The 25,964-nt window shown below is 33.1% G+C and overlaps 1 protein-coding gene across 3 annotated transcripts in view; it reads left to right on the top strand.

Annotated features, from left to right (window-relative positions):
- LOC118189478 (hemocytin-like) overlaps positions 1 to 25,964 on the top strand; it is a 728,690-nt gene that overhangs the window by 33,756 nt on the left and 668,970 nt on the right. For all 3 annotated transcript variants that reach the window (XM_085820839.1, XM_085820840.1, XM_085820838.1), the window contains exon 2: positions 7,041 to 7,075. In XM_085820839.1, coding sequence (XP_085676965.1) covers positions 7,041 to 7,075 — 35 coding nt within the window. The remainder of the gene's footprint in view (positions 1 to 7,040; positions 7,076 to 25,964) is intronic.

The following is a 25,964-nucleotide window of genomic DNA, read 5'->3' as shown; positions in this document are numbered from 1 at the left end:
CAAAATAATAGGGACAAGTTATTTGCCCTCTTTGGTCAAAATGGCAGGATGTATTCTTAATCAAAACTTGGACGAATAATATAAAAGACTGTTATAGTTATTTATTCATGCAATCTTTTGAGAACAAAATCCTGGAAACACACATATTTAAAATAGATTAACACAGAACAGCTGATTTCTATTTTTTTGGTGGTACAGAAATGCTGCAAATGAACATTGAGCCTTATTACTTCGTTGCGTGAAGTAAAAAAAAAATATTATAGTTGCGAAAAATTTCGGTTATCATATTTCAATGGAGATATACATTTTGACCTATCCCGAAACCATTTGGACGATTATTTTGCGTGACGTTTATACATACGGACAGAATAAAGGGTTCTTTTACCAAAATAGATTTTAAAATGGTTTCAAAATGAATTATTTTTGTGACGTCTGTACGAACGTACGTACGTATATGTCTCATATAACTCAAAAACCATTAACCGTAATGGAGAGTCCTTAATTTATTTTGAAGCAGGAGAAGTGAAAAATGTGCAATGCCATCGCCTAGACTGGAACCTGCACCTCTGGAGTGTCGAATGTGCTACCGTTACACCCCGAAGACTTACAGAAAGGAGGGTAAAAGGCATTATATACTCCCCTTTTAAAAGGCCACTGGGAATTAGAGGACCCAGTCGCAAAGTCCTGGTGGTGAAGAATCATCATCCAAGACCTTTTAGTTCAAGCACCAGAGTAGAGTAATAATAATAATAAATATATAAACAGCAGAAGTGAAAAATGTGCTATGCCCTCGTCGAGATTCGAACCCGGACCTTTCGAATACTCACTGGGTGTCCTACCGTTACACCATGAAGGCATGGAGAAAATGCCTTACAGTAGAACACTGAAATTGTGTCTATGGGATCGCTGTAAAATCTAGTTTCCCACTTCCTTTTTTTATTGCCATCAGTAGTACCGAACGTGTAGCTCACCCGTAGTTTATTTACGCAATCGTTGGTCGTAGTCATATACTTTATTTTACAGTGTTTATTTACAGTGTTTTAAATGACGAATATATTCAAATTTAAAAAAATTTAATTAGACATGCCATACTTTTTTCCTCCTTTACATTTATTTTGGTGACACAGCATTAAGAGTCCTCGGAACTCGTAGAGAATTCAGAATCCGAATTGTCGCTGACAGTAAAATTCAGTGCTTCACACAATTCCTCTATAATACAATCCTTTCTCCAATATTCAATTTCTAAATTCTTTACATGATCACAGTACTTCTTCCAACTGTTCACCGAAAACACCTTCAATAGCCTCGTTAGTAAAACGTAATATATTTGACATGCTTATATCTGCAGTCGTGTTCTGACTTCGAACATAATTTTTATTTCAGCTCATACATATTCTATGGCTTTTATATCACAGTGATGTGGTGGGAGTCGCAGAACTGTATGGCCTTGTTCTTCCATTATATAATCAAATTTGAAAGTTTTGATTTTGGGAGCATTTTGTTCCAGTAAATTCAGCAGCTCCACTTTTCGCAAAGTCGGACAAAAAGAAATGTTTTTTGCCAGCCACTGCATTATATCTTCCTTTTCTTGGGAGGCATTGGCGGTTTCATTTAGCTGCACCGAATCGCATTATGAATAATTATAACGGAATTTGGCGGTAGCTTTGAAATTAACTTCTCGTTTGCCCATTTTTCAAATATTGAAGAACTCATTTCTCCATGATAATCGCTTGTTGTAGAGTTCGCTTTATAAGTTAAACTAGTATTGAGAATGAAACTCATCTCACCACCAGACATGAAATTATTATGCGTCGAGAGGCATTCCCTGTTTCTAAAATCCCACTGACTTCATTTGATTACCAGCATTTTCCAAACGATAAATTGCTGTCCACTCATGTATCATATATGCAAATTAGGTGTCGGAATTCTTCTTCTATGTACCTTTTAATATTCCTCAAATACATTGTTCTTGCCAAACCCATGGCAGGTCTTTCTAGTAAAACGCTTCTTTTATTCTGGGATTTTTTTCCAGATGAAATCAATTTCTCGGAGAATCTTTCTTAGAGTTTCTTTTTGCCAAGGAAAATTGATTGTGTCTTTTAATACAGGAAGCTTTCTTTTCCTTGACATAAAAGTATTGAACTGCTCGTCTTAAAATATCCAAATCAAAATTATCTAAGCCTGTACTTACAACAATTTCTCTCTCTTTTCTTTTTTTAGAGGAAGAAAATTCAACATTTTCGTCATTTTCAGATTCTTTACGAATTCTGTTTATGCTGGCAATAGAAACGCCAGTCATCTTATTCGCTCTGCGTGTTGGCTGCGTAACTGGGATGGTCAGTCTTCCTAATTGTGATTCTTCATCACAAACTTTAATCACGTTATACACTAATTTCTTAAAATCCCTGCGGAAAGTTTTATTTCTAGAGTTTTCTGGAACACTAGAACTCATCGTAAAAATGAAGTTTTGAAAGTAAAAGAAGGTCAGTAACAGCGATGCTCAACGATTGTAAGAAAAGCAAATGACCCCCTACCTCTGAGAGGAAACAATAACCGCGCTTTTCACCCACACCCTGTGATACTTCTTAAACAATTTGAAGTAAACTCCAATGATGGAACACAGCAATAACTTTTATTTTACATTAAAAAATGGCGACATACAAACAATAGAATAAAAGGTATAAAAACTTATTTAAAAAAAAAAATAATTACTTGCTTCGTGCAAGAAAATGCATGCAGCTCTCGAGCCCTGCGTTTCAATGCTGCCAGTAACCGGTACATTATTTATTATTATTTTATTTCAAATGCACGAGAGATTAATAACGATCTTAAAGCTGTTACAAAATGCCCACGCTTTTCACCCACACTCCTTCAATTAAACTGATCCATTATGGCTCTAAGCCAAACAGCTCTTGCTAGTGTGGTTAGACAGCAATAAGAGTTTATATATTTTATATAGTTTATATATATGCAATTTGTCTTACAATATTTAATATTTCATTTCATTGTTGCAAATATCTAATAATATTTAATATAATTTCATTGTTACAAATATCTAACGCTATTTAGTATCAGTTCATTATTGCAAATATCTAACAATGTATTACTGTCATTCTAAAAAGGAAATTCTTTATATTTATCATTGTAATGCGGAATTCTCTCGACTTGCTTGGATTGCACTTTGCACACGTTGTATATCTGCGTAAGGTAATAACAATTCAACTATTGCATTTAACGAACAACTGTATATTAGTCACAAATATTAATTTTGGCTTTTTTTTTACCCTAATGGCGGGCACTTGCCTTTGCCGGCCACACCTAAGGCCAGATCGGTGGTGTCTTTATTATGGAGGAAACTAATGGGTGGGCCACCATTGCCTCCTATGAAGGAACAGACAATTTTTACATCCATGATTTCTCCGGGATACGAACCCGGGCCCTTCAGTATCATAGTCAAGCTCTCTTAACAACTATACCATTATTTTTTTTTTATTTTTTTTTTTACCTTACGATATGAAATACAACTACATTACCGCTGTAGAAGGTGGAAAGAATATGTTAACAAGTAATTCATAAATATGGATTTCTTATTCACTATATTAAGTAAAAAGATAAAGGATATATAAGAAGAAAATACATGTAAAATGGAGGAAAGAAATTAAGATAGAAGAAAGGAAGATTTAACGAAGATTAAATGAAAGGAAGATTAAAGGAAAGAGAAGAACGAAGAAAAGAAGAAGAACGAAAGAGAACTTCTTGAAGAAGAACGAGGGAATATGTTTCAAACGTCTTTTACTAAGGACGAATTTCGACATTTTATAAAAAATTACTTACAAAGATACACTTCATGAAGGACTATAAAATACTATTTTAAGATTTTTATTTTTATTTATTTTTTTATATGGCACTATATGGCAATGTAAAAACCTTTGATTTATTAATAATTACTAGATAAGGGAGGACGTGGGCAGAACCGATTAACCGTAATGGTAGAGGGATGGTGCCCACGTCCTCCGTTACTACTACTACTACTACTACTACATTACCGCTGTAAAGTAGTTATATTTCAAAGATACTCATGTAGTGTCCGCATAATATATGTTTTTACTTCCTTGTACGAAGTAAATGAAGTATTGTAATCGCAAAAATTTTCGGGCATCATATTTAAACGAAAAAAATGGATTCAAAAGAGAATTTTTGTGGCGTCTGTACGTACGTAGGTATGTATGTATCTCGCATAACTCAAAAACGAGTAGCCTCAGAACGTTAAAATTTTGTATATAGGACTGCAATAACATATAGTTGTCCACCTCCCTTTTTGGTTGAAATCGCCCGCACCAAAAGTATATGTATATATACCCACTCTGTTACTCGGCTCAGTGAGCTCATTTTTTTAATTCTTATATGTTGATAATTTTAATCCATTTTTTGATTTCAAAATGATTAAATTATGTTGTTGTTTCCTTCCGGTTAAGGTTTATTGTGCCTTTAGTTAATTTGCATGGAATATTTGTAGAATTATCAACAATTTAAAAGTTGTTAAGTGCCTCTAAGCCTAATTTGTCTTACCATACCAGCTATATTTGTTTACATTTGAAGCACAGCAGAATAGTGAATTAAGTCTGCACCTTCAGTGTCCTTTTACAGAGAGGAACCAAAAGGAAAAATTTAGTTTTGCGCACCGAAAAATCTGCCTTCTTCCCTGCTGGCCGAATTGTTTGTTTTTGGCGTAGAAACTCTAAGTTTAATTATAAAAATTGTTTTTTAACTGTATTTAGTGTTTTACGTTTTTCTTTTTCGTTCAATTTTTAGTGAAGATATTTTGAGTTTTATGTATTTTTGCCTTGCTGAGAAGTAAGAATTGAATTAATTGAATGAGAAATATATCTCTAATAAAATTCTAGGAAATACGTTTAATTTAAATGCAACAAAAATAAATAAATAAATAAATAAATAAATAAAAGGGTATAATTTGATATTCCGTACAAGGAAATCATGTGGTGTACACGTCAGACTTTTTTTTTTTTTTTTTGCCTAACAAGATTTTAATAATCATATCGATGATTATACTGGCTATGATATGAATAATCATATCGATTTTTTCATCGAGTGAAACAGGTCTAAGCCATATTCATCGCATTTTCAGAGCCAGTTTTATACTACAGACCTTTTGTTTTCCCCTAAATTGTGTATAAGAATTAGGATGAGCTTAGAAATTAGAAATATCTTTCAGAAGGTCTACATGAAAATTATAAAACCCATGAATAATTAATAACGAGGAATTATTCGTGTAATCATTTTTAAATGTGTGTTTGTTGTACTATTGTTAAAGCATATCATTACGCAGGGGATTTTATTTTTTGGTTTCAATTATAATATCAACGATTATTATGTAGTAACATTTTATGATATCCAATTTATGGTATTATTTTATGTCCAAATATTGTTGAAGTTCAGACATCTGTTGCAGTAATGATCTTCAGTGTACTTGATGTCCTGTGCATTTTGTTTTCTGTTTATACAGGATGTTACACAATTGATTGTCGTAACAACCAGGAGTGTTACAAACATGTAATAAATAACTACTTTTTTCAAACCATAAGTGGTAGCATGTGAAATGTGAACGCAAAAATACAGTAAGTGCGAGGAACATAATAAATGAAAAGTTGCTTTTATCACGGATATTTGCAAAACATAAAGTTTCATATTCACAATAACTGTTCAAATGAGGAACAGCAACTTCAGTATACATCCATTACAATGAGGATGAAATTCGGCCACGAGCGCGTTGACTCTCCTGAACAGACGATAGCCTGGATTTGACTCACTGCTGCGGAGTTAAGTATTAACACTTCTAACTATGTATACCCTAACCGCTTCATAATCGTTCATCAATCACATTCTTGCATTAGTTTCCTTAGAAGAAAAATATAAATTTTAAGAACACTAGATTTCTTGCACATAAATAGCACAAATATGAGAAAACAAGTGATTATTTTTACTTAAGTGGCTCAGCATAAGTCTTTGGAGATAGTTCAACCAATGCGCTTCTGTCTGTTATTCGCTGATTATTAAGGATCTATAAATGTCTTATAGGTGACGCATAGCTCTCAGAGCAGAGAAGAATTATGCTTATAGTAATTCATAAACATTAAAACTGTACTGGGAAAGAAGATTACCGTGGTAATCTTGCGAGGATTACCTTGAAGTGGTAATCTTCCTATCTAGAAACTAATTAATAAGCAAGTAAAATTTCAATAACCATGATGTATAACAAATTGGGAAAATTACGAAACTTAATACTTGTAATAAAGGTAAATTTGTGTTAAAATCATCAATTTAGTCCTCATGTATAGTGCTATCAATAAGATTGTAATAAAGATTTTTACCCTCCTTGTCAGTCATGAAAAACATAATAAATAAATAATAAAAAAACAATGTAATGTGAAATAACATAAATGAATCTTATATATCATGTCTGTTAAATGACAGAGTTCTTTCTAAATATGTATTCATAGCGTTAATTTCCCTCATCTTAATTTACATCAAAATTAAATATTTATTTTCACCAGTAGTAAATTATTAGCTAACGAGTGAACTTGAAAAATAACTAATAGTTAAAATAGTTAAAAACTTTGGTATCCGCTATGTTTACAGAAGAAATTATTCTTGTTATGCATATTTCAAGAGAGGAAATATTAGATTAGATTTTTTACCCATATGAATTCATTTTACTCGCATATAAATCATAAAAAATAATTTCACTAAAAATGCATTATGTTAATTTAATTAAAAAGCACTTTGATATTCCACGAAAAAAGTCCAAAAATTAAATTTTCAAGAATACTAATTAAAATGTTAGGAAAAAATTTAATATTGAAGTTTTAAAGCTCTTTTATTAGTAGTATTTATTAAAATTATTATGCACCAAATTATTTTACTCCTGCATTGCTGGATATTATTTTTAATATAATTTTATAAATATTTAAAATTATTTTGAGTCTTATGTCGGCGTTATTAATTTGTTCTTTCTCTTACAGCCAACAGCCGTCAAGGACATACTCTCAAAGTCAAAGTAAGTACTTTAAATTATGTTTATTATTAACTATTGATTATTGATTACACTTTAACTTTTTTATTTCATTTTCACAGGGATAACTTATACACATTTTAAAGAAAACCTCCCTCTCTTCAAGCTACGATTTAGTTAGACAACTTTGGTCGCGAATATTTGTTTCAATGAATAAAATAATATCACTGTTATGAAAAGTTTTCGCGTTTACACGGGAAGATTTAATTTAATTCAAATTCTAAATTTTATCTTTTATACAGTGCCTGAAAATTTGTTGTTCGAAAACTTTTCTCAAGAGCAAAGGCAATGTCTTAAAAACACAGCATCACATTTAATCTCTTTATCAGAAAATCTGGCTTTATTATTTTCAAAAACATATTATTTTACTCTCAAAAGGCTATAACATTTTTTTCTCTGTTTTTTCTCATCAATTGCCAAAGTTCATTCGCTTCAGGTCCCGGTGAAAGGCACGATTATACGAAGTTTTCATAATTTTTCCCATGTGTAATGAGATTATGATGAAGTTTCTCTTAGAGATGATGACAACTTCCTTAAAGTAAATAACTTCTACAAGATCTGCTATAATTAACTAACCCCCTTCTTCTCATCATTTTGTTATTACACAATTTATTTTATTCCATTAGTGAAATTATGTAAATATTTTTTAGTCTTCCATTACATGTTTCCTATACATAATGTATATTTATTTATAGTTGATTTATATTATTGCATCTTTATTTTGTATTTTGCATGTCTGTGTAAATTTCTTATATTATTTCGTAAATCAATGTACATTTTCTTAGTATTTTTTAGTTAGTCCATTTAATCACTACGCAGTTTTAGATTTATACTGCTGGTCATTAAAACTGCTACATCCTGAAGGGAAGGACTTAGAAGAATGATTTTTGTTTTAAGAATATATTAAAATGGGAAAATAAACTAATTAAAATTTCAGAAACATTTTGAGGTAGAAAGTGTGCAGAAATCAGCATCCTGAACATTCGCCTATCAAAAAAGTAGCAGCTGTTATGTAACTGGACTTTAAGTCAAATAACTATAGCTGGGGATGGAGACTGCCATGGGAGTCTCTCTGCAATGAATTTAGACGCGAATTTATGGTTAACGACCTTGGTACACAATCGTATCTCATAATCCATCAAATTAGGTGCTGGACCTATATGACGATGAAGAAATGCGTTCTTCCGACAATCGTTCCTCTCATAGGCTCAATCAAAACAGGGTTTCTTCAGAAACCTATATGTCGCGCATTTCCTGCGCCCTTAAGCGTAACTTTATGCACCATTTCAGGGTTGAGTCATGTCTTTATGTCATCAAAGGAGCCGAAGTATTTGTCATCGTACTGACAAACTGTTTTGTTTCAAATTTAATCGCCAAACGCATGCAGGGACTTTAGTCTTGTGCAACATATAGTTTTCCGAATCAGGGTGCACGATGTGACTCTACAATCCCTAACATTGATACTGATAAAATGTCAGACAGCTCGGGCATTGGCGAGTAGGCACTGTTGAGATCCCAAGCCTCCTCTCTCTGAGCAGGCCAGCCTGAAGTATTATTACATAATTTCGTAATACTCTTTGGATTTCGAGTAACATTTGGGCGGTATGATGATTCGTAGTCTTGGTAAGTTACTATTCTCACTTGACTGAATTCTGTGCCATTCCATCTTAACGGGACATAAAACGATTGCCAACACACGAGTAAACGTGATTTTGTAATGAAACATTGACATTTCATATTTTATTCGGATTTTCAATTTCAGACTTGCTCGCTAACTTCTATCATTTCTATCGTTTCCAACAGACTTTATAAAAGAGTATATTCCTTCTAAATACAACGCCGATTTATTTGTTTCGAATCCTCAACAAGCCTGAAACGATTTAACTAATTAGCACAGCAGTAAAGTAAACAAATTTTTATTTTAAGCTGAGAGACACTCTTCAATGTTGATTGTTGATAGAGGTCAGGAACATCATCGACTTACCATCTATTTTCCCCCACGTCTACCACTGAAAAGTGACACAACGCTTCGAAAGGGGTTAAAAGCTGAATAATAGGCAAATGGTCGCATTCTTTAATATTATCTTAGGCATTGTATGTATGCAGGTGTTTTCTATTACACATCTGGCAACATGCAGCTATAACCTACTTACATTGAATGGCTGTAAGAATATATACATTTGGCCGTTCGCAGTTTATGGAAACGACTTTTTATTTAAATGTTCTCCTTAGCCTTTTGAGGAAAGATTTGTCCTGTTTTTTGAGTGGAATACAGAATAAGGGATTAATTTTGGAAATAGATCCTAAAATTGATAGATGGTTCTCGAAGGTTACGGAAATGCACTTTTCGAAGAAACGTATTCTTATCAATAAAATGTAAAGAGGCTAAAAGTCGAGATTATTGCATTTCAAGGAAACATATTTTTAATATATTAAATTTGAAAGACAAAAAGCGTCTAGCTGAAAGTAGAAATGGAAAAATGTTCGCTGAACCCCAGCCAATGATATTTCGTACGTGGGGGGAAATATCAAGAAAATGAAGTCTCTAATCTTGAAGGAAAATTCACCGACTTAAAAGAGTTATTGCACCAGAACTGAGAATATCTTCTTTCGTTTTAAGTGAACTCACCCAGAAAGATTAAAAGTTGAAAAAAAATTTTTAAAACCTAAAATTTACCTGCTTTCTCTAAAGCAAATTGCCGGAATAAAACCAAATTGTAGAAAACTATATTAAAAACACCTAGCTTTCGATAAATGGAAATTTATGGTAACACTCGATAACGCATGGCTATATTTATGCGACTGTAATAAAAATTATCAACTTCTTGCTCCTCACCTGACGAAAATGAACGTAAAAAATGGCTTTGTCAATGCACTCCCAACAATATTTACAATAAGCGAAGTATTTTTATCACAACGGTAAATTAATGCTAAAAAAACGTATAAGGTATTTCTCCCGCCTTCTTAGCATGCCTTCGTGAGTAGTGGTCAGCACGCTCGACATATATTACAGAGGTCCATAGTTCGAATGCCGACAAGAGCATTGCTCATTTTTCATCTCACCTGCTTCGAAATAACCTAATGTCTCTACAAAAGAATCAAGTAAAGTAAAAATTAATACACTGTAGTATTAACAGAATATTCATCATGCGAATCAGAAAAAGAATAACATGTATCCCATTTAATGAAATACCTATAGAAGCACCTGAAGCTCTTCTATGATCTTTTGTCTGTTAGGTTTGTTAAAGCAAGCCGTAGAAAAACAACATGTAGAAACACTGAACGGACTTGATAAAACGACTTAAGATGAGCCGGATAAAATTAAAATGACGCTGCTAAGAGAAAGTTTACTGTCAAAGAAAAATCGAGCTAGATTCATAGCCACTAGTCGAGGCTATCAGATAGAAGCAAATCGCAAGAAATACGCCGTTTAAGCATAAAATCTAATTCCCAAAATCGTTTCCAAAGAGCGAATGACTTTCTGTATGGTGAAATGTATAGGATAAGACACAATAACGTACAAGAGGATATTATGTCTACGATAAGACACAGTAACATACAAGAGGATATTATAAAACTTTCTGAGCCATTGGTCATTCATAAGGTTTTTGTTTCACCCAACATACTATTTTATACAAAATTCTGTTGCTAAAGCTCTATTTCTTCAGTCAACCAATACCATAACGCAAATTAAGATGAATTTAAATAACGAGTGAATTTTTAGTTTATAAAGTGTAGCGTTGTTGTTTCTATTCTGTGCAATGTGTTATTAGAGAGGAAGCGCCTCACCCAGCCTATCTGTGAGTTTGCTAGTGAATTTTATCTGGAGAAGCGAAGGGTTGAAATCCGGATACAATTTAATATGGGAAAGTCACATTTCTTGCTTTAATGATTTATATATTTGTCTTCTTGAAGCCCCGAAATTAGTGGTAAATAGTATTCGTTAAATTTTATTTGTACAAAATGATTTAGCCTTAATAAAACATTTTACTTCCACTTTATTTCTTCTGTATTGTGTTCTAGTTAGATTTTTGTTTAATTTCTGGAAGCGATAACTAGTCAGAATATGAAACATTAATCAATAGAAATCAATCAAATCTCTAAAAATTAGGAATATAAATAATTACATCCGCCAAGACAGAAGAGAAGTACGCCTCGAATAAATCATAAAAATGAAGCAACAACCTGTGTTAGACGTAGATTTTTAGCACAGAATTTCTATCGTTTTCGAGGGCGAACAAAGCCTCTCTTCAGCGGAAGCAAAGAAAATTGAGTTGCAGAGTTCTTTGCTCCTGAAGAAGGACATTTGTTCGCCCTGGAAAATCGATAGAATTTTTATGCTAAAAATCTACGCCTAACACAGGTTGTTGCATCACTTTTATGATTACATTCACCAGTTTAAAAAAAGTTGCTCACCCTACTTTACCTCATGAAACCCGTGAAATATAATCCCTTGGGTTATGTTCCAGGAGCATTACAAATGATATAATTGCACACATTAATGCAGACGTTCTCTACCTTTCAGTATTTGCGACTCAATTTTCACTCGTAGTTTTCATCTAGTTCTTATTTCGTACAATAGCAATGTATGCAATAATAATGTATCTTGAGCGCTATGAACTTGATTACAAACCATACCTATTACAAAGAATCAAGAATAACCCAGAATTTTTTCTGCACATAGTAAAGACATAGGAGCAATACATTGAGTGTTAATATGTTATTGCAAGTCAAGACGATATTCAAGAGAGGAATTTTCTTAACGTGTTTATGAACTAAGAGAGAAATTCTCCATTTCTGTAGGAGAGGAAAACCAACCGGAAGCCGAGAAGTTTCGAGATGGTTTATTTGTGATATAGAGGAGCTACTTGGTGACCTATTCGAGAAAGTAAATACCTCGAATCTTCAACTTTAAGGTGTAAATGCATGTATGCGAGTGATAAAATTAATGATTTTTGTAAAAAAACTGGAGCAGTAATTTAAAAGAAAAAAAAAAAAAACCTAGAAATGTTTGCAAATGTGGAATGCTTTTTCAACCATTGAAAATTATTTACCCATACTGGAAAATAATTTTAAAACGATAACTAGGTAGCAAGTTACGAGTGGGTTATAAATTCTTTCAAAATACTTCCGAAGGTCTCTCAACTGCCAAATTAAAAACCTCTTTACAGCAAGTGGCGAAATCAAAATACAGTTTAGTAAAATCACTTTTTGAGTTTTCACAGGCGTGGATAATACGCTTTCTGCAAGACATTTAGTGTGTTGTAACCATTTTCAACATCCTACCTTTGCAAAACCGGATTTTCTGCAGTGGCTGCTTTAAGGACAAAATGTAGATCTCAGCTAAATACAGAAAAATGAATTTGCATCGTGTCTTTCTAATATTAAGCATTTCTTCAAAAAACTTTGCACTGCAAGACAGGACCAAGCAAACATTAAAAATTATTAAACTTGTTTTCTATTTAGTACTGATAAGTTAACTACTAATACATTGTGCAGCACTGATACAGTCTTATTTATGGGCGTATTATATCAATGTGAATGAGTATTTTATTTTTTATTGTGTCAGAATATACTTTATTTTGCTTTCATTTCATTAAATTAATCAATTTTTAACAATATTTTAATAATAGTTCATCCACCAAGAGCTCTTGTTGAAAGCGTGTTAGGAAATTTTGATTCTCATTCTAGGGAAGAAAACAAAGTCTATCTTCATACGGAGATAAAAGCAAATCTGATTTTTATCATTTCCAAATTTTTTTTTTTTTAACTTTAATCTCAGAACTGTAGCTGAAAGAAAACAATGAAGGAAGTTCGCGGTTTGATTGACTTGATTCTTCTCGATCTTGTTTCTGTCTTCACTAATCGTTTCCGATCCCATTGCTCGTTCGATTCTTTCCGTTCATTGCTCTGTCCTCGCTAAGGCTCTTCATTCAGTTTGAATTTTCAAATCTTCCATCAAAATTATTTTTAGTAAGCAATGTATAATAAAAAAGAACGGATTCTGTTCACATAGCGATACTCTGACATTTAATTTAATTGTACCATGCTGTATTTTCATTCGGGAGTCATTGCCCCATGTTTTAAATTAATTTTTCTCATCGTTAATTGCACTTTATAATACTATTTTTAGGTTTTTTTTAAGACACGCATAAGTTTCGCCATCTACATTTAATACCATGCACTACTTATTTTATCTTCTCTACCATGCTTTACAAAGTATTCTTTTATTATCCATTTTTTTCCCACAATAGATATTTAGGCCAACCTATATTATCTCAGCACATGATCCTTTTATTACCACACGTATTTTGTTTTAATTTTTACCAGTTATAACTGTCCTGTGATTTTGAATTTTCGCTAAGTAAGATTTGTAATTTAGCCCCGCCCCCGACCAATGCCTGACGAGCAAGACTCTCTTTCCAGGTCGACCATTGGACCATGTGACCCAGTAGCTCCTCCCAGCTCATCATAGACCTTCTCTTCAATTCATTCTACCTTCATTTGAGCGCCGGAAGCCGTGACAGTAGCATGCGATATCAAAGATATGCCTTTCCCTACAGTATTGCCATATTTATTGCTTCTTGACATCTCCAGCTTATGATTGATTGACTCCTCGATCTGTATTTGCGTAAGGCTCGTTCATTGCTTATCACGAGAATTTGTTCTCTCAGTAATGAACTTCACTATGTTATGGCAGGAAAGATATGCTTTTTCCACACGACGCTACACACAGGATGTAGCTTTCCCACCTAGGAGCCTGTTGAAGTGCCTCGCACCTGAGCCTTCACACAGCGAATAGTTTTAATTCCCATAAAAGAGGTATTTTAGCCATCTCTATTATCAGGTCCCTTTCAAAGTAAGATCCAACAGTTCTGAAGTCCGTGGAAGCATTAGTAGAGCATATTTTCGGAATCTGTCCAAGATTGGCCATCGCATCATTTTTGATAGCTTGATTTGTCTCCAAACACTGGCATGGCAGAATTATTTTCATCAAATAAAGCTGATCAGCTAATTAGAAAATTTGAAAATAAAATGCCTGTGACATGAATGGGAACCATCTGAGGATCAAGGATATTCTCGTTTTTTTTGCCAAAATGCATGAGGGCGCTGAATGATCCAAGCTGTATCAGCTCCGTCTGCACTACAACACGAACCGTTAGAATGTTGTCACTTTACGAGTAACGTGTCGCCCTTGGCAAACAAATTCAAATGCTATAAGTAACACGCTTTTCCGCAAACTTTTGGAAGAAAGAATATGCGCTATTCTTATATATTACTATATGATGCAGCATCTTTTATTAATTAACTAGTTTTGCTTTGGTCCCAGGAACACATTTACTTCAACCAAACCTTAGGTGTATTTTTTGACAATCAAATCTATTGACTAGCAGGGAAGTTTACAAACAAGAAGGCGGACTTAGCCCGCAAGCCTTTCTCACGCATGATTTGAACATAGTAACATTAAGCTGATATATACTTTTGCAGAATTTGTGATGCTGATATCTTTCGATGGACTCTATTGTCTTTTTTCGAAGAGAAAATGGGAAGTGCTATGATCTAAGTGTTCTCAGAACCGAAAGGAATTGAGAACTATCTTAAATCTGGTAATGTACAGACGCTGTCTGCGGAGACTTTTTCTCGATGTTAAAAATGTAGTAGCCTTCTGAAAAGTCTTAATATGTCAGTAAATTGTTAAATTTGAATCAGATTTTTTAAAAATACAAATATGTTTGGTTGTTGCTTACGGGAGATTTCGCAAGACAGAATCATGCTACCAATGTAAAATTCTGATTATTAAAGCGCGTTTCAGTAGAAGCTCCGGGTTCATTAAGCCCAGTAATATACTTTATTTTAAGAAAATGGAAATATTTTAACATACTTACAAAAGGTACGAGTTTTTATAAATGAAAAATAATGTCTTACATGTATATCCGCGACAACAAAGTACGGTGTGAGAGACACACCGTCCTTTTTCGATAAAATTCATAATCACTTTTTTTTGCCTATCTGCCTACCAAGATGACTACTGACCCGTTCATTTTCCTCCATGTTCTTTTATGTTTACTCTTCCCATTCAGATTGTTTGGGACTTGACACTGACGTTCACAGTAGCGATGTTTTTAACAAACATGCTGAATCGAAAGCTCGGTGATTTAACGTCTGCTGTTAAACTTGTGTCCTCAAATTTCTTTACCATTCTGCGATTTGTTTCTGTGTTGTGTAGGCTTTCACGCCAAAAGATTACACGAAGCTTCCAAACAGTTATCTGCATAACACTGGTCATTTTTGTATTTCACAGTCAAAAGTCACTGTTCTTTTGTGTAGTGTTCCAAGTTGACTAGGCTGCAACGAAGCTACGAATGATGATATGCCAATTTTGAAATGTCAAATGAAACTCAAGATTCTTGAATTGGAACATTTGCCTGTTGTAAATATATGAAAACAATTCCTGTTTTCTAAAACAAAAAGGAATTTTGTGGGCATATTAAATTCGGCCCTTTTGTTGAGACGCTCTGTAGTTGTAAATAGTAATTACTTCGAATATTATATAATTTTAACGACTTAGCTATAAAAGTTATGTTTTTATGACTTAGCTATAAAAGTTATGTTTTTATGTTTAATACATCTAATTTCAATCGCATCGAATGTGACAATTTTATACGTTGAACAACAAGTAATAAAAGTAAAGAATTTAAATTTCTATGTTGTTTAATTTTGTATAATATTTGTAAAAGAATACGACTTTTACAAATAATACACAAATTATTTTGTTCAGTCTTGTACATTTAAAGTTACATTTAAAGTCTTGCACACATAAAGTTATTTTGTTCAGTCTTGTACATTTTTGTTGCTAGTTTTCTTACCTTATTTGGTGACAAATGTAGCATAGCTATCACCTTTCTCTGTCTACGTATTTGTATAAATTTATTTTGTATTCAAACAAGAATTTCTTTCTAATTGTGTTTCTTTAACTAATCCAGATAACTTCTCGCCTAAATAGTTCAAAAAGCTGTGCTTTTATCATTTAAGTCACGCAGTTGAGAAATGGTTGGATTTAAAAAAAAATAATATTTTTTTGATTGGATTTGGATTTTTTTCTCGTATACATTCTTTTTCGTTTCCTTTAAAAGAGTAGTATAAAACTTTGATTTAAAGATAACAAGAAATTCCAGATCATTGCATAGATAAAGAAAAGAAGTGAAGCACTGAAGTTCATTTAAGAGGAAAGAATTCTTAAAATAGCATTGTGGCTCACCTTATCAAAAGAAAAAAATCTAATGGATCTTCCTTGTCAAAATAAAAGATTTTGGTTTAAAATTTTTCTTATGTTTTTTAAGACTTGTACAGCGAAATTAATTGCGGGGTGGTGTGATTGGATAAAAAAATTTTCTTTTAAAAGCTCAAATGTTAAAAAAGTTTGGATGTTAATCGTCCAAAAAGAAATTTCATTAACTTTACTTACTTTTTCAGTACAGAAATGTGCAAGATCGATTAAAGCAAACCCAAAATAGCAAATTATCTAGAAGGCATCACCAAATTTATTACATTTTTCGAGAGTTCGCTAAATGATTTGCAAAGTTTGAGATTTAATTTCAGTTTTTATTGCGTTAGATGCCCAGAATAGAATTTTTGATATTTAAATCCTGCTAGAGTTTTATATTTAGTAATACGTAAAAGACACTAAATCTCATTCAATGCATAAAAAGAAATTATTTCGACTAGAAACTACTGCTTTTTGGAGATTAAGTGTATTCTGAGGAAATCATCCACCCTATTAAAATGATTCGACGATATAATTTAAGGTCCACACTTAGTTGACTGACTGACTGAATGATAACTTATAGCCAGAATACCACTGAGATCAGTAGTTTATCTGGCTCAATCAAATTTATGCCAAATGGGCACAATAACATAGAAATATCTTCACATAATGTCCGCCGTAAGGAGGAGCTAAGACGGATAAAGTATAGGAAGACCAGCAACGCAAGAGCTCACTAGCAAGTAACTGGCCCGGTAAAGGCGTGACTAAGTGAGAGTCATAAAATGAGTGAAGAATGTGAATAAAACTAGTGAATTTAAGAAATACACAGTACAATAAATAAGTAAGATACAAAATAAAGATAGCTAATAAACACATTAGGTACATTATTTACAGGTGGGCACTAGGTGGGAAAGTTCGGGTCCCTGATAAGGTGGACCGCAAGTGGGCACAATTTGGCGTCCTCATTCAATATTCCGTAGGTAAAGATATGAAAATTTCTCATATGGTCACAGTTCAGAGCTTTCGTGAAGAATTTCCTGTTGATCTTATTCATGTGCTCTTCAAGAGTGTCCAGTTGTAAGTCACAGTGCAGTGTAGCATTGCTCATTAAAAAGTGAGCATGGGTGATAAGCCTTAAGACTTTGGTTTGCATGATTTGAAGTCTTTTTATATCCTCCTTGGTAGCCGTGCACCAGGCCGACGTCATCAAATGCCGTGATATAAACTAACCTCTTTTTCCTGAGGCCTAAGCTAGAATAATTACTCAATATAGGGATGACACTATTTACAACAGTGAAAATTTTTCTTCTGGCCTCTGTTATATGATCTCCCCATTTTAATCTTTCATTTAGCATTACTCTTAAATATTTCACCTTACTAACTCTAGGAATCTCCTTAGAGAATAAGAAGAGCTTGCTATTAATAGTCAACTGTGTATTTTTCCTCCTTATCATTAATAATTGCGACTTGTTGGCATTAATAGCAATCCTCCAAGTCGTACACCACTTTTCTACCTCTGGTAGAAGCTCCTGCAACTTCTTGATTGCATGGTGTGCGTTTGCGGACTTTACGGCTAATGCCGTATCGTCCGCATAGCACCCAAGAAAGTGATTTCTGCCAATGTGAGCCCTAGGGAAGTCATGAACATAAAATAAATACAGGACGCGCCCTAAAATGGACCCCTGTGGGACGCCTGCATTCATGGTGCGTAAACTGGAGATGTCCTTTCCAGTAGCCACAGTGAATTTCCTATTAGTGATGAAAGACATAATTAGCTGAATCAGCTCTCTATCCATAGGGAGATTTATAAGTTTATAAATAAGCCCCTCATGCCAGACGCGGTCGAATGCCTTCGCCACGTCTAGCATGAGTAAGGCGACATTTTGCGACGTCTAGCATGAGTAAGGCGACGTTGCGAAGAAGATACGTAGAGAGCTTCTCTTCGAGAAAGAGCAAACATATTTTAATCCTTCTTGAAAAATAAGGATTCTTACACTGTATTAAAATCAACGTTATTTTAAAGTTGAATTCTGTCTTATCAGCCCAAAGCAGCGTCAGCCAGAATGGACTACTAGTCTCAAAACCGGATTTTACGTCGTCCTTTATAAACCGCTATACCACTTTTCAAATTTTTGCCACCAAATATTATGGCCCTGTATTAAATTTAAAGAAATTAAATAATGCAGAATCTGCATGTATGTATGTATGTATGATTCTCGAACTGTGAAATAAAAGACGGTACTGGGGCCATGAATTTTCGAAAACGTAGTCCTCTACTCGAACATTGACACCTGGAAACCCGAATTTTAAATTTCGAACTTTATATTCCGTATTTTGAAACGCTGTAACGAATTTTTGGTTAGCAAACTCAACGATTTGAAAACGAGCAGTGGCAGCACGGTGCGTAATAAAACATTTTTATCACCAGCTCCCCAGAATGTATATTGGAAATTATAAAGATATGCTATTTTTAAGTTTTGTAAGCCATTTTTCTAAGGAAACTGAACGTTGATATCCTGAACTAAGAAAAGACTAATAAAAAGTAGAAAAATGAGTGCATACACTTAATCGGTGCTTTGGGAACTCTAAGCATATATTGCTAGGCTCCTTTTAAAATTTTTCTAATTTTGCTGTGGAATTGTATATAGCGTAAGAGCGATGAATAATAAAGCTAAAAGTAAAAACGAAATCAGTTGACCGTATGAGGTATTTTTCCGCCTTCGTGGTGTAGTGGTTCTGAAAGCTGGGCCGGTATTCCAGAGGTCTGTGGTTCGATTCCCGGCGAAGGCGGTTGCTCATTTATCATTTCTCTTGCTTCCAATTGCCTAATGTCTCTATAACCGGAGTTAGAGCAAAAGCAGAATGGTAGACCGCGAGCTCTGCGATAGCTCTAAAAAAAAAAAAAAAAAAAAAAAAAAAAAAAAAAAAAGATAAGTAAAAAAAAATAAATAAATAAATAAATAAACTTCACAAACTCTTCCAGGCGACCGTTAAAATCTGAAACCTGAATCAGTTTTTTTTAATATATTTTAAATTTACGTTCTTCCTTTCCCCATGTTCCTGCATGTTTAATTATAAAAAAATTACATTGAATGTAGGCAACATGTATGAGACACGTTAAATGAAGCTTTAATTAGTTAATGCAATACACACATAAAATGCAAAATGTTTTAATATAAAACTTGCAACACGCCTTTCAAAAGTGATGAATGAGGTCTCTTATCACATAGTATAAAGTAAAAATGAGTATGACTATGAAATCATAAAGGCAGAAGAAGGCCTAGCATGTCATGTTAGAAATAGTTTCTTAAATATTGATCATAGACATGTAATTCCAGCTGCATATTTTCTCTGGGAAGGTGAATATTTAAAAAAACAATTTCGTCATGAAAGGTAAAAATATTCTCTCAATATATATATATATATATATATATATATATATATATATAGAAGAAAGTCTGTATGTTTGTACTCTAATAACTCAGTCACTACTATAGCCATCGTCACCAAACTTTCTACAATTCGTTTTTGGGTCTTCGAAAAGTTCGACGTCCACGTTTCTCCAAAAAAATTCAACATACATATATTTTGTACGAATTTAATGAACTTCTGATTAAAACCTAAGCAATCTGAAAGTTTTGCATTGCCACTTTGCAAAAGTGTAAGATATATATAGCTAAAATCATGCATATTTAATTAAAAACTCAAACGATAATTTTGGCCCAAATTGTTCCCCGTGGCAACAGTTTCGCGAGCTGTAGGAGATGAATATCTGCTTTATTTCGAAAGTTGTTGCCACTGCTTACTTTCAAATAATAGTTTGTTAATAAAAATTTTCTAAGTTTTACGATGAAATAAAAATAGCACATGCCTGCTTACCTATGTTAGACATCAGGCGTCCCTGTCCTCCGTCACCTGTCACCTGTGATTAGTTAAAGATATTCGTTCCGTATACTCTTGCTGTGTAGGGGACAGTATCTCCAGCTGCAACACCAAGATTTAGGTTTAATTTCTGCCGAAACCACAGTTATGTTTTTAAGGATTTTTTATGGAGAGGTAGGTTGCTTGTCATTCAGTTGAGCTCGAATTAGAATATGTATTCGCTAATTCTTCCTCAGTTTGGTCTGGCAAACATAGTATTAAATGATAACACATCTAAAGTGCTAACACATGTGAAAGACTTTGTTTCATTCCGGATGAGAAAATAATATATGTTATAGGATTTTCTGTAAAAAGGTAAGGGAAAAAACCCTGACTTTGCGTAATATACTAGAAGTTTGTTTAGAAACATTTTGAAGGTAAGATAGGTTTAACGCGAATTGAAAACAAATGTCTTGTAATTTCAAATTCACAACATGCTAACATGAGAAATATAATTTTAAATTCCGCCGAACCAGGATAATGGTTAGCGAAGCTGACTGCCGTACCGAAGGACCCGGATTCGATTCCCAGAGAAGGCATGAATGTTCTTAAATGTATAGTGCTTGTACGGCATGGAGCACTCCAAATATGCGGCGAGTCGAAAGTCCTCTTGAGAGTTTGTGGTAGGAAAGCAAGGTGGGAGATCCTCAGACCTGCCCCCTCCGGGATGCTCTCCTTCAGAATCGGGAACAGAGCTGAGTAAAGTCGTACTGTCACCTCTACAGTGCTTAAGATTACTACCAACGGCAGGCGCAATCTTGCACTTCTTACCACGATGAATTTCGTGGGCTTGTTCTTATGTTACTGTCAGATAAGGGAGAAAGTCACAACAACAACAATAATTAACATACGTCTTAAGTTAAGTTAATAAATATATGTGTAATTAGCATTCATTGATTTAACTTGAAGCATATATTTATTCATGCAGTACGCTAAGATATATCCGCGTCATTTAACCTTTTCCCACGTTTTTGCATTGTTTGAAAATTTTTGTTTATCAGCAATTTCAATAAAACTATTGATTCAACATAAAAAGCGAACAGGGAAAATGAATTTATTCATCTTTAATTCCACTTGGAAAAACAAATAAAGCAAAACACACATTTTTATTAAAAAATTTAATTTTATGAAAGTTAATCTCACAGTTCTTTTTTTAGTTTTTGTTATTTATGATTAAAAATATAGGGAGGATATGAAATAACGTTAAAGGGAGGAGATCAATATTCCATGTATCATCTATACTATAATTAAAAAAAAAACTTATTAATTTACTTTCGTAAAGAATAAAATGAAAGGATATCTATTTTAAAAAAATCTAACATTTTCCCGTTAAATTTAATACAATGAAAGAAGCCGTGCTGTAAAAACTAGAATACTTGAAAATTTTTTAATTGCTTTAATTAGTAGCTATTGTGTTCTGTAGCAATTTTTAATTCTCCAGATTTGAGATTGGCCTTTTTTAAATTTTCAGGTATCTTAAGCTTGTATGAATTATTTTTTGTTCTTTTTGAAAACAATAACTGATTTTAATTAAGAAATAAAAAGGGGAGAAAAATCATGAAAATAGAAACTTAAAGCTATTTCGTGGATATTCATTCTTACAGGATATTCAAAATAGCAGTCCTCTGAAATTCCTTCTACGATAAACTTCCTAAGAACACCATTCCTAAAACTGACCAGTATTTCTAAGACCGTAGCTAAGCAATGGTATTGAATACCATCAGTAGCAACGCTGGACAAAGGATGCAAGCAAATATTACATTCTTCCAAACACACTTTTATGATGCCAATGGTTAATATACCCAACTAGCTAGCGACTGGAAGAATTGCGGATGGCTGTCTTCGAAGCATTTCGTTTAACTCATTTTGCATTTAGTGGGAGATTTTAATTCAAGTGGCTTTCCGAGATGGCACGTTCACATCATTGATTGCTTTAATTAACAGGTTTCCTTTCTTGACACGCAAATTCAGAAATGGATAATTCGTCTCATTTAGAGTCGACTTTCTTTTTGTGCAAAATATTCATATTCAGTATTTTCAAATTTGAAGTTATTTTCCACGATGCCTTTTAAATATCTTATGTTTTATACAATGACTTGAAATCCTCCTAAATAATTTTGGCAAGTCCCAGGTGTTCTGGAATAAAGTTTTCTCACTAACGAGAAAAACTTGACTCATGTTCGGGATTATCAATTGTAAGCAAAATCTTTTGAAGGAGGTGACACATTAGTACTCAAATTTGGAAACTTCGATCATTATATACTCAAGTGGTATCAAACTCGAGGCTTGCCGGCCGCATGCTACCTCCGAAGCAATTTTATATGGCTCCGAATTATGTATTTGTTGCAAATATGGCGCGTATAGTTTTAGAGACATAAAGATATGAAACTGAGCTTACGTACGTAACTGCTGTTGAAGGAAAAAAAAACAGAATGAATAGGTTTAGGGCTTTGTGTTTATTTACTTGTACGCCAGAGCGATGTGGCTATGGTAATGTGGGAGAATTTCCCATGTTTGGTTGCGTCAATAGTTTGCTAACTGACAACTGGTGGTGCTTCAATATTCCGGTTTTTCCAATTAAAATAAATTATTTTCTGGTTTATTCAGCATACTGGATTATCTGAAATAAATGTAAGTCTAAAAATTTAATATTTAGCCGTCGATGCATTTAATCACAAAATATAATCAATAGACATTTCTTGCAGGTATCAACCTTTAGCATTCAGAAATAAAAAAAAAATATAAATCTGAATTTTTTTCCTTTGTATTATTACTCTGATTTTTATTTTGTTTTTAAGAAAAAATTCATTAAATGAAATAAAATTTATTTATTTATTTATTATGTTTTGTTAAAAGTGATTTTTAAATTTTATTAAAAATATGATCTGGCTCCACAGCTGTTTTCAGATCGAGGATGAGTTTTGAAACTATTAAACCTGTCTTATATGCACTACACTTTTAAAGTGCGCTTTATTATCAGTCTTAAAACATTTTCCTTTATATATACAATATCCTAGAGGAATCTTATTAAAAAAATGCATGAAAAAGTTATTTCTACATCAGTGTGCTGTGATTTTTTTGCACAATCAGAAGGATGGAGAGTGAAAGAAATTTTTAGATTAAAAAAAATATATATATATTATCAGATGAGCAGAAATAGATATTTTTTACTTTAGAATTATCAAAGAAATATGTTCGAGTCAGTAGTACCCGGATACATAAACTAAAGAATTCAAAAATCGGAAGATTCAAGATCCTTTTGTAGTTCTCCATAAGAATGCTAATATTTAACATTAGAATTTAAGTGCAGGAGAAGTTTAACTGTTTTTAATAATTAAAGACAAATGACGCATTCATTTTACTGAAAGAGTTTTGCACTAGCATATAAATTTTGTCAGCTACTGAAATTACTTAAAATATTATCGAGATTTCAAAAATTCGAATACTCTTGCGTAAGAAATATAATTAAATATACGTTGTTAAAGAATGTCACGTACAAGCCCTAACTGTATAGGAGTTCAGAATCATGATAGCAGTAAACACGCTGGACAATGCTTCCTGGAAACTTTCGAAAAGTATTTTCTATCCTCAGTTAAGTACTCGAGAGATAATGCGAGGAACGCTTTTTATATCATTTCTGATTACGCATGTGGTTATCAAGAGTGGCGGCACGAATGAATGATGCGTAACAGAGACATCAGTGTTTGAAAATATGACACAGGAATGCTTTAGCCAACTCGAAGGCCATGTAAAACTATCATCTGTACACGTATGCCATGCTGCACATGCAAGCAAACTCAGTTAACGGCTATATATTTAACCTTATTTAATTAGCTGTCAAGACAGACCTTGAACACATATTGATATAATATTATTTGAAGTCACGTATATTTTCATTTTATAATTATATAGATATTAGGATTTTTTTAAGCAGGAGACATGAAAATTGAGCAATGCCCTCGCCGGGACTCCAACCATGGACCTCTCGAATACGTGCCGAGTGTGCTAACCACTACATCATGAAGGCATGCTAAGAAGGCGGGAGAAATACCTTTTACAATGATCTATCAAATGTAATGTAATTGTAATAAAACTGTTCTCAGTTACGAAGTGTTTACTTTTAGCGAAGAAGACGTGATAAAGCTTTCAACCAGTCTTTCTATATCACATGATTTTATTAAAAAATTATGATATTTTTACAAGCTTTCCACACTACTTTATCATGATCTTAACTACCTTGTGTGATGCTGCATTTTAAACATTCGTGTTTAATTTTCCGAATAGGCAGCCGATAGTTAAGAAAATTCGACTTTTATTCTAGCGAGAATTTTTAATTCGATAAAAAACAGCGAATGCAGTTTTATGTATTACGTAAAATACTCAGTAAAAGAAAACAAAAAATATCCTCCTAAAACTTGGAAAGTATTTCGTAACACATTACAAAAACAACGGTATCATAGGCCCCCAGCATTCAGAAATTTATGCTGAAATATGCGAATTCAGACTTAAAAAGTATCTCTGATCTTAGAGTCACTCCTCAGACTCGCTGTATCTCTGTCTTATAAGACTGACAACATGTTTCTGGCCACGTTTATTTACACTTTTTATTGCAGACGTTGTGAAATGCTGAATTGTAGCTGTTCTTCGAATAAACAATCAGGTAATCCGAAAAATTCGACCTTTGTTATACCTCCGAAGCAAATATTTTTGATACGGTAATTTAAAAATAGAGAAATATAATTTCAGTATTATAGAAAATAACGAAAAATCTAAAAACGTTTCTTATATTCATTACCAAAATTACGGAAATATAGAGGTTGTGAAACTTATCTTCTTTTGAAGCTTATCTTGAAACTATTTAAGGACAAAATTCAAAAATTGCCTTATAAATCTTGGACTTCAGTACTTTCCTTTTCCCTTTTCCCTTTTCATGGTTCACATGTAGTTCTCTCTAAAGACCATTTTTTACAGTTTACTTATAGGGAATGTTTGGGGAAAGATAATTTCGAATTATCTCTCAACTTCCATTATGCTAGTAGTTGAGCCTCTAAATTAAAATTTCTGAAACTTATCAGATAAAAGGATGTAACTAAAGTCTTCCCAACTTCTGTTCAAATGCTGTGAAAATTTTGTAAATATAACGCTAATTTTTGTTGTTTGACTTCTGAATTAGTATTTATTCGGCGTGTTATTGTGTCTTAATTCTGTTCAAATTTTAACAGATTTCAAGAGACAATTTCCCTTGTTGTTACACAAGATATTTAAAAGCTATAAACAGGTGTGTACCCAAAGTTTTACGAATTAAACCCAGTAAAAGAATTTAGCCTTTGGAAGACACCATAGTATCTGAAATTCCAACAATATACAATACAAACGCAATACGCTCTCAGCTATAACAATACATTAATCAAGGATTACAAAATTAAAAAATAAATGATAGATTTCCTCTGCACATTTCTGGAAATCTGAATGTCAAATTTCTGCACAATAAAAAAGTAAAAGTAAATGATAATTCGATCAGATCTGACGACATCGTTGCACATTCACATATAAAACAACTGGAAACTTCGCAGTGGCTTTCAAAAGAGTTTCAAAAAATTTATGTTCCTGCTCTCAAGAATAGCATGGAGAAATTATAATCCAGAACAATCCTTAAATTAGTCAATAACAGAGAACGAAATTTCTTTT

Source organism: Stegodyphus dumicola, chromosome 7 (assembly GCF_044657685.1).
Source record: "Stegodyphus dumicola isolate Sdum_Otavi_A_Nest chromosome 7, ASM4465768v1".
NCBI classification, from domain to species: Eukaryota; Metazoa; Arthropoda; class Arachnida; order Araneae; family Eresidae; genus Stegodyphus; species Stegodyphus dumicola.
The sequence above is the reverse complement of the archived record's forward strand: the minus strand, read 5'-3'. Positions and strand labels throughout refer to the sequence as shown.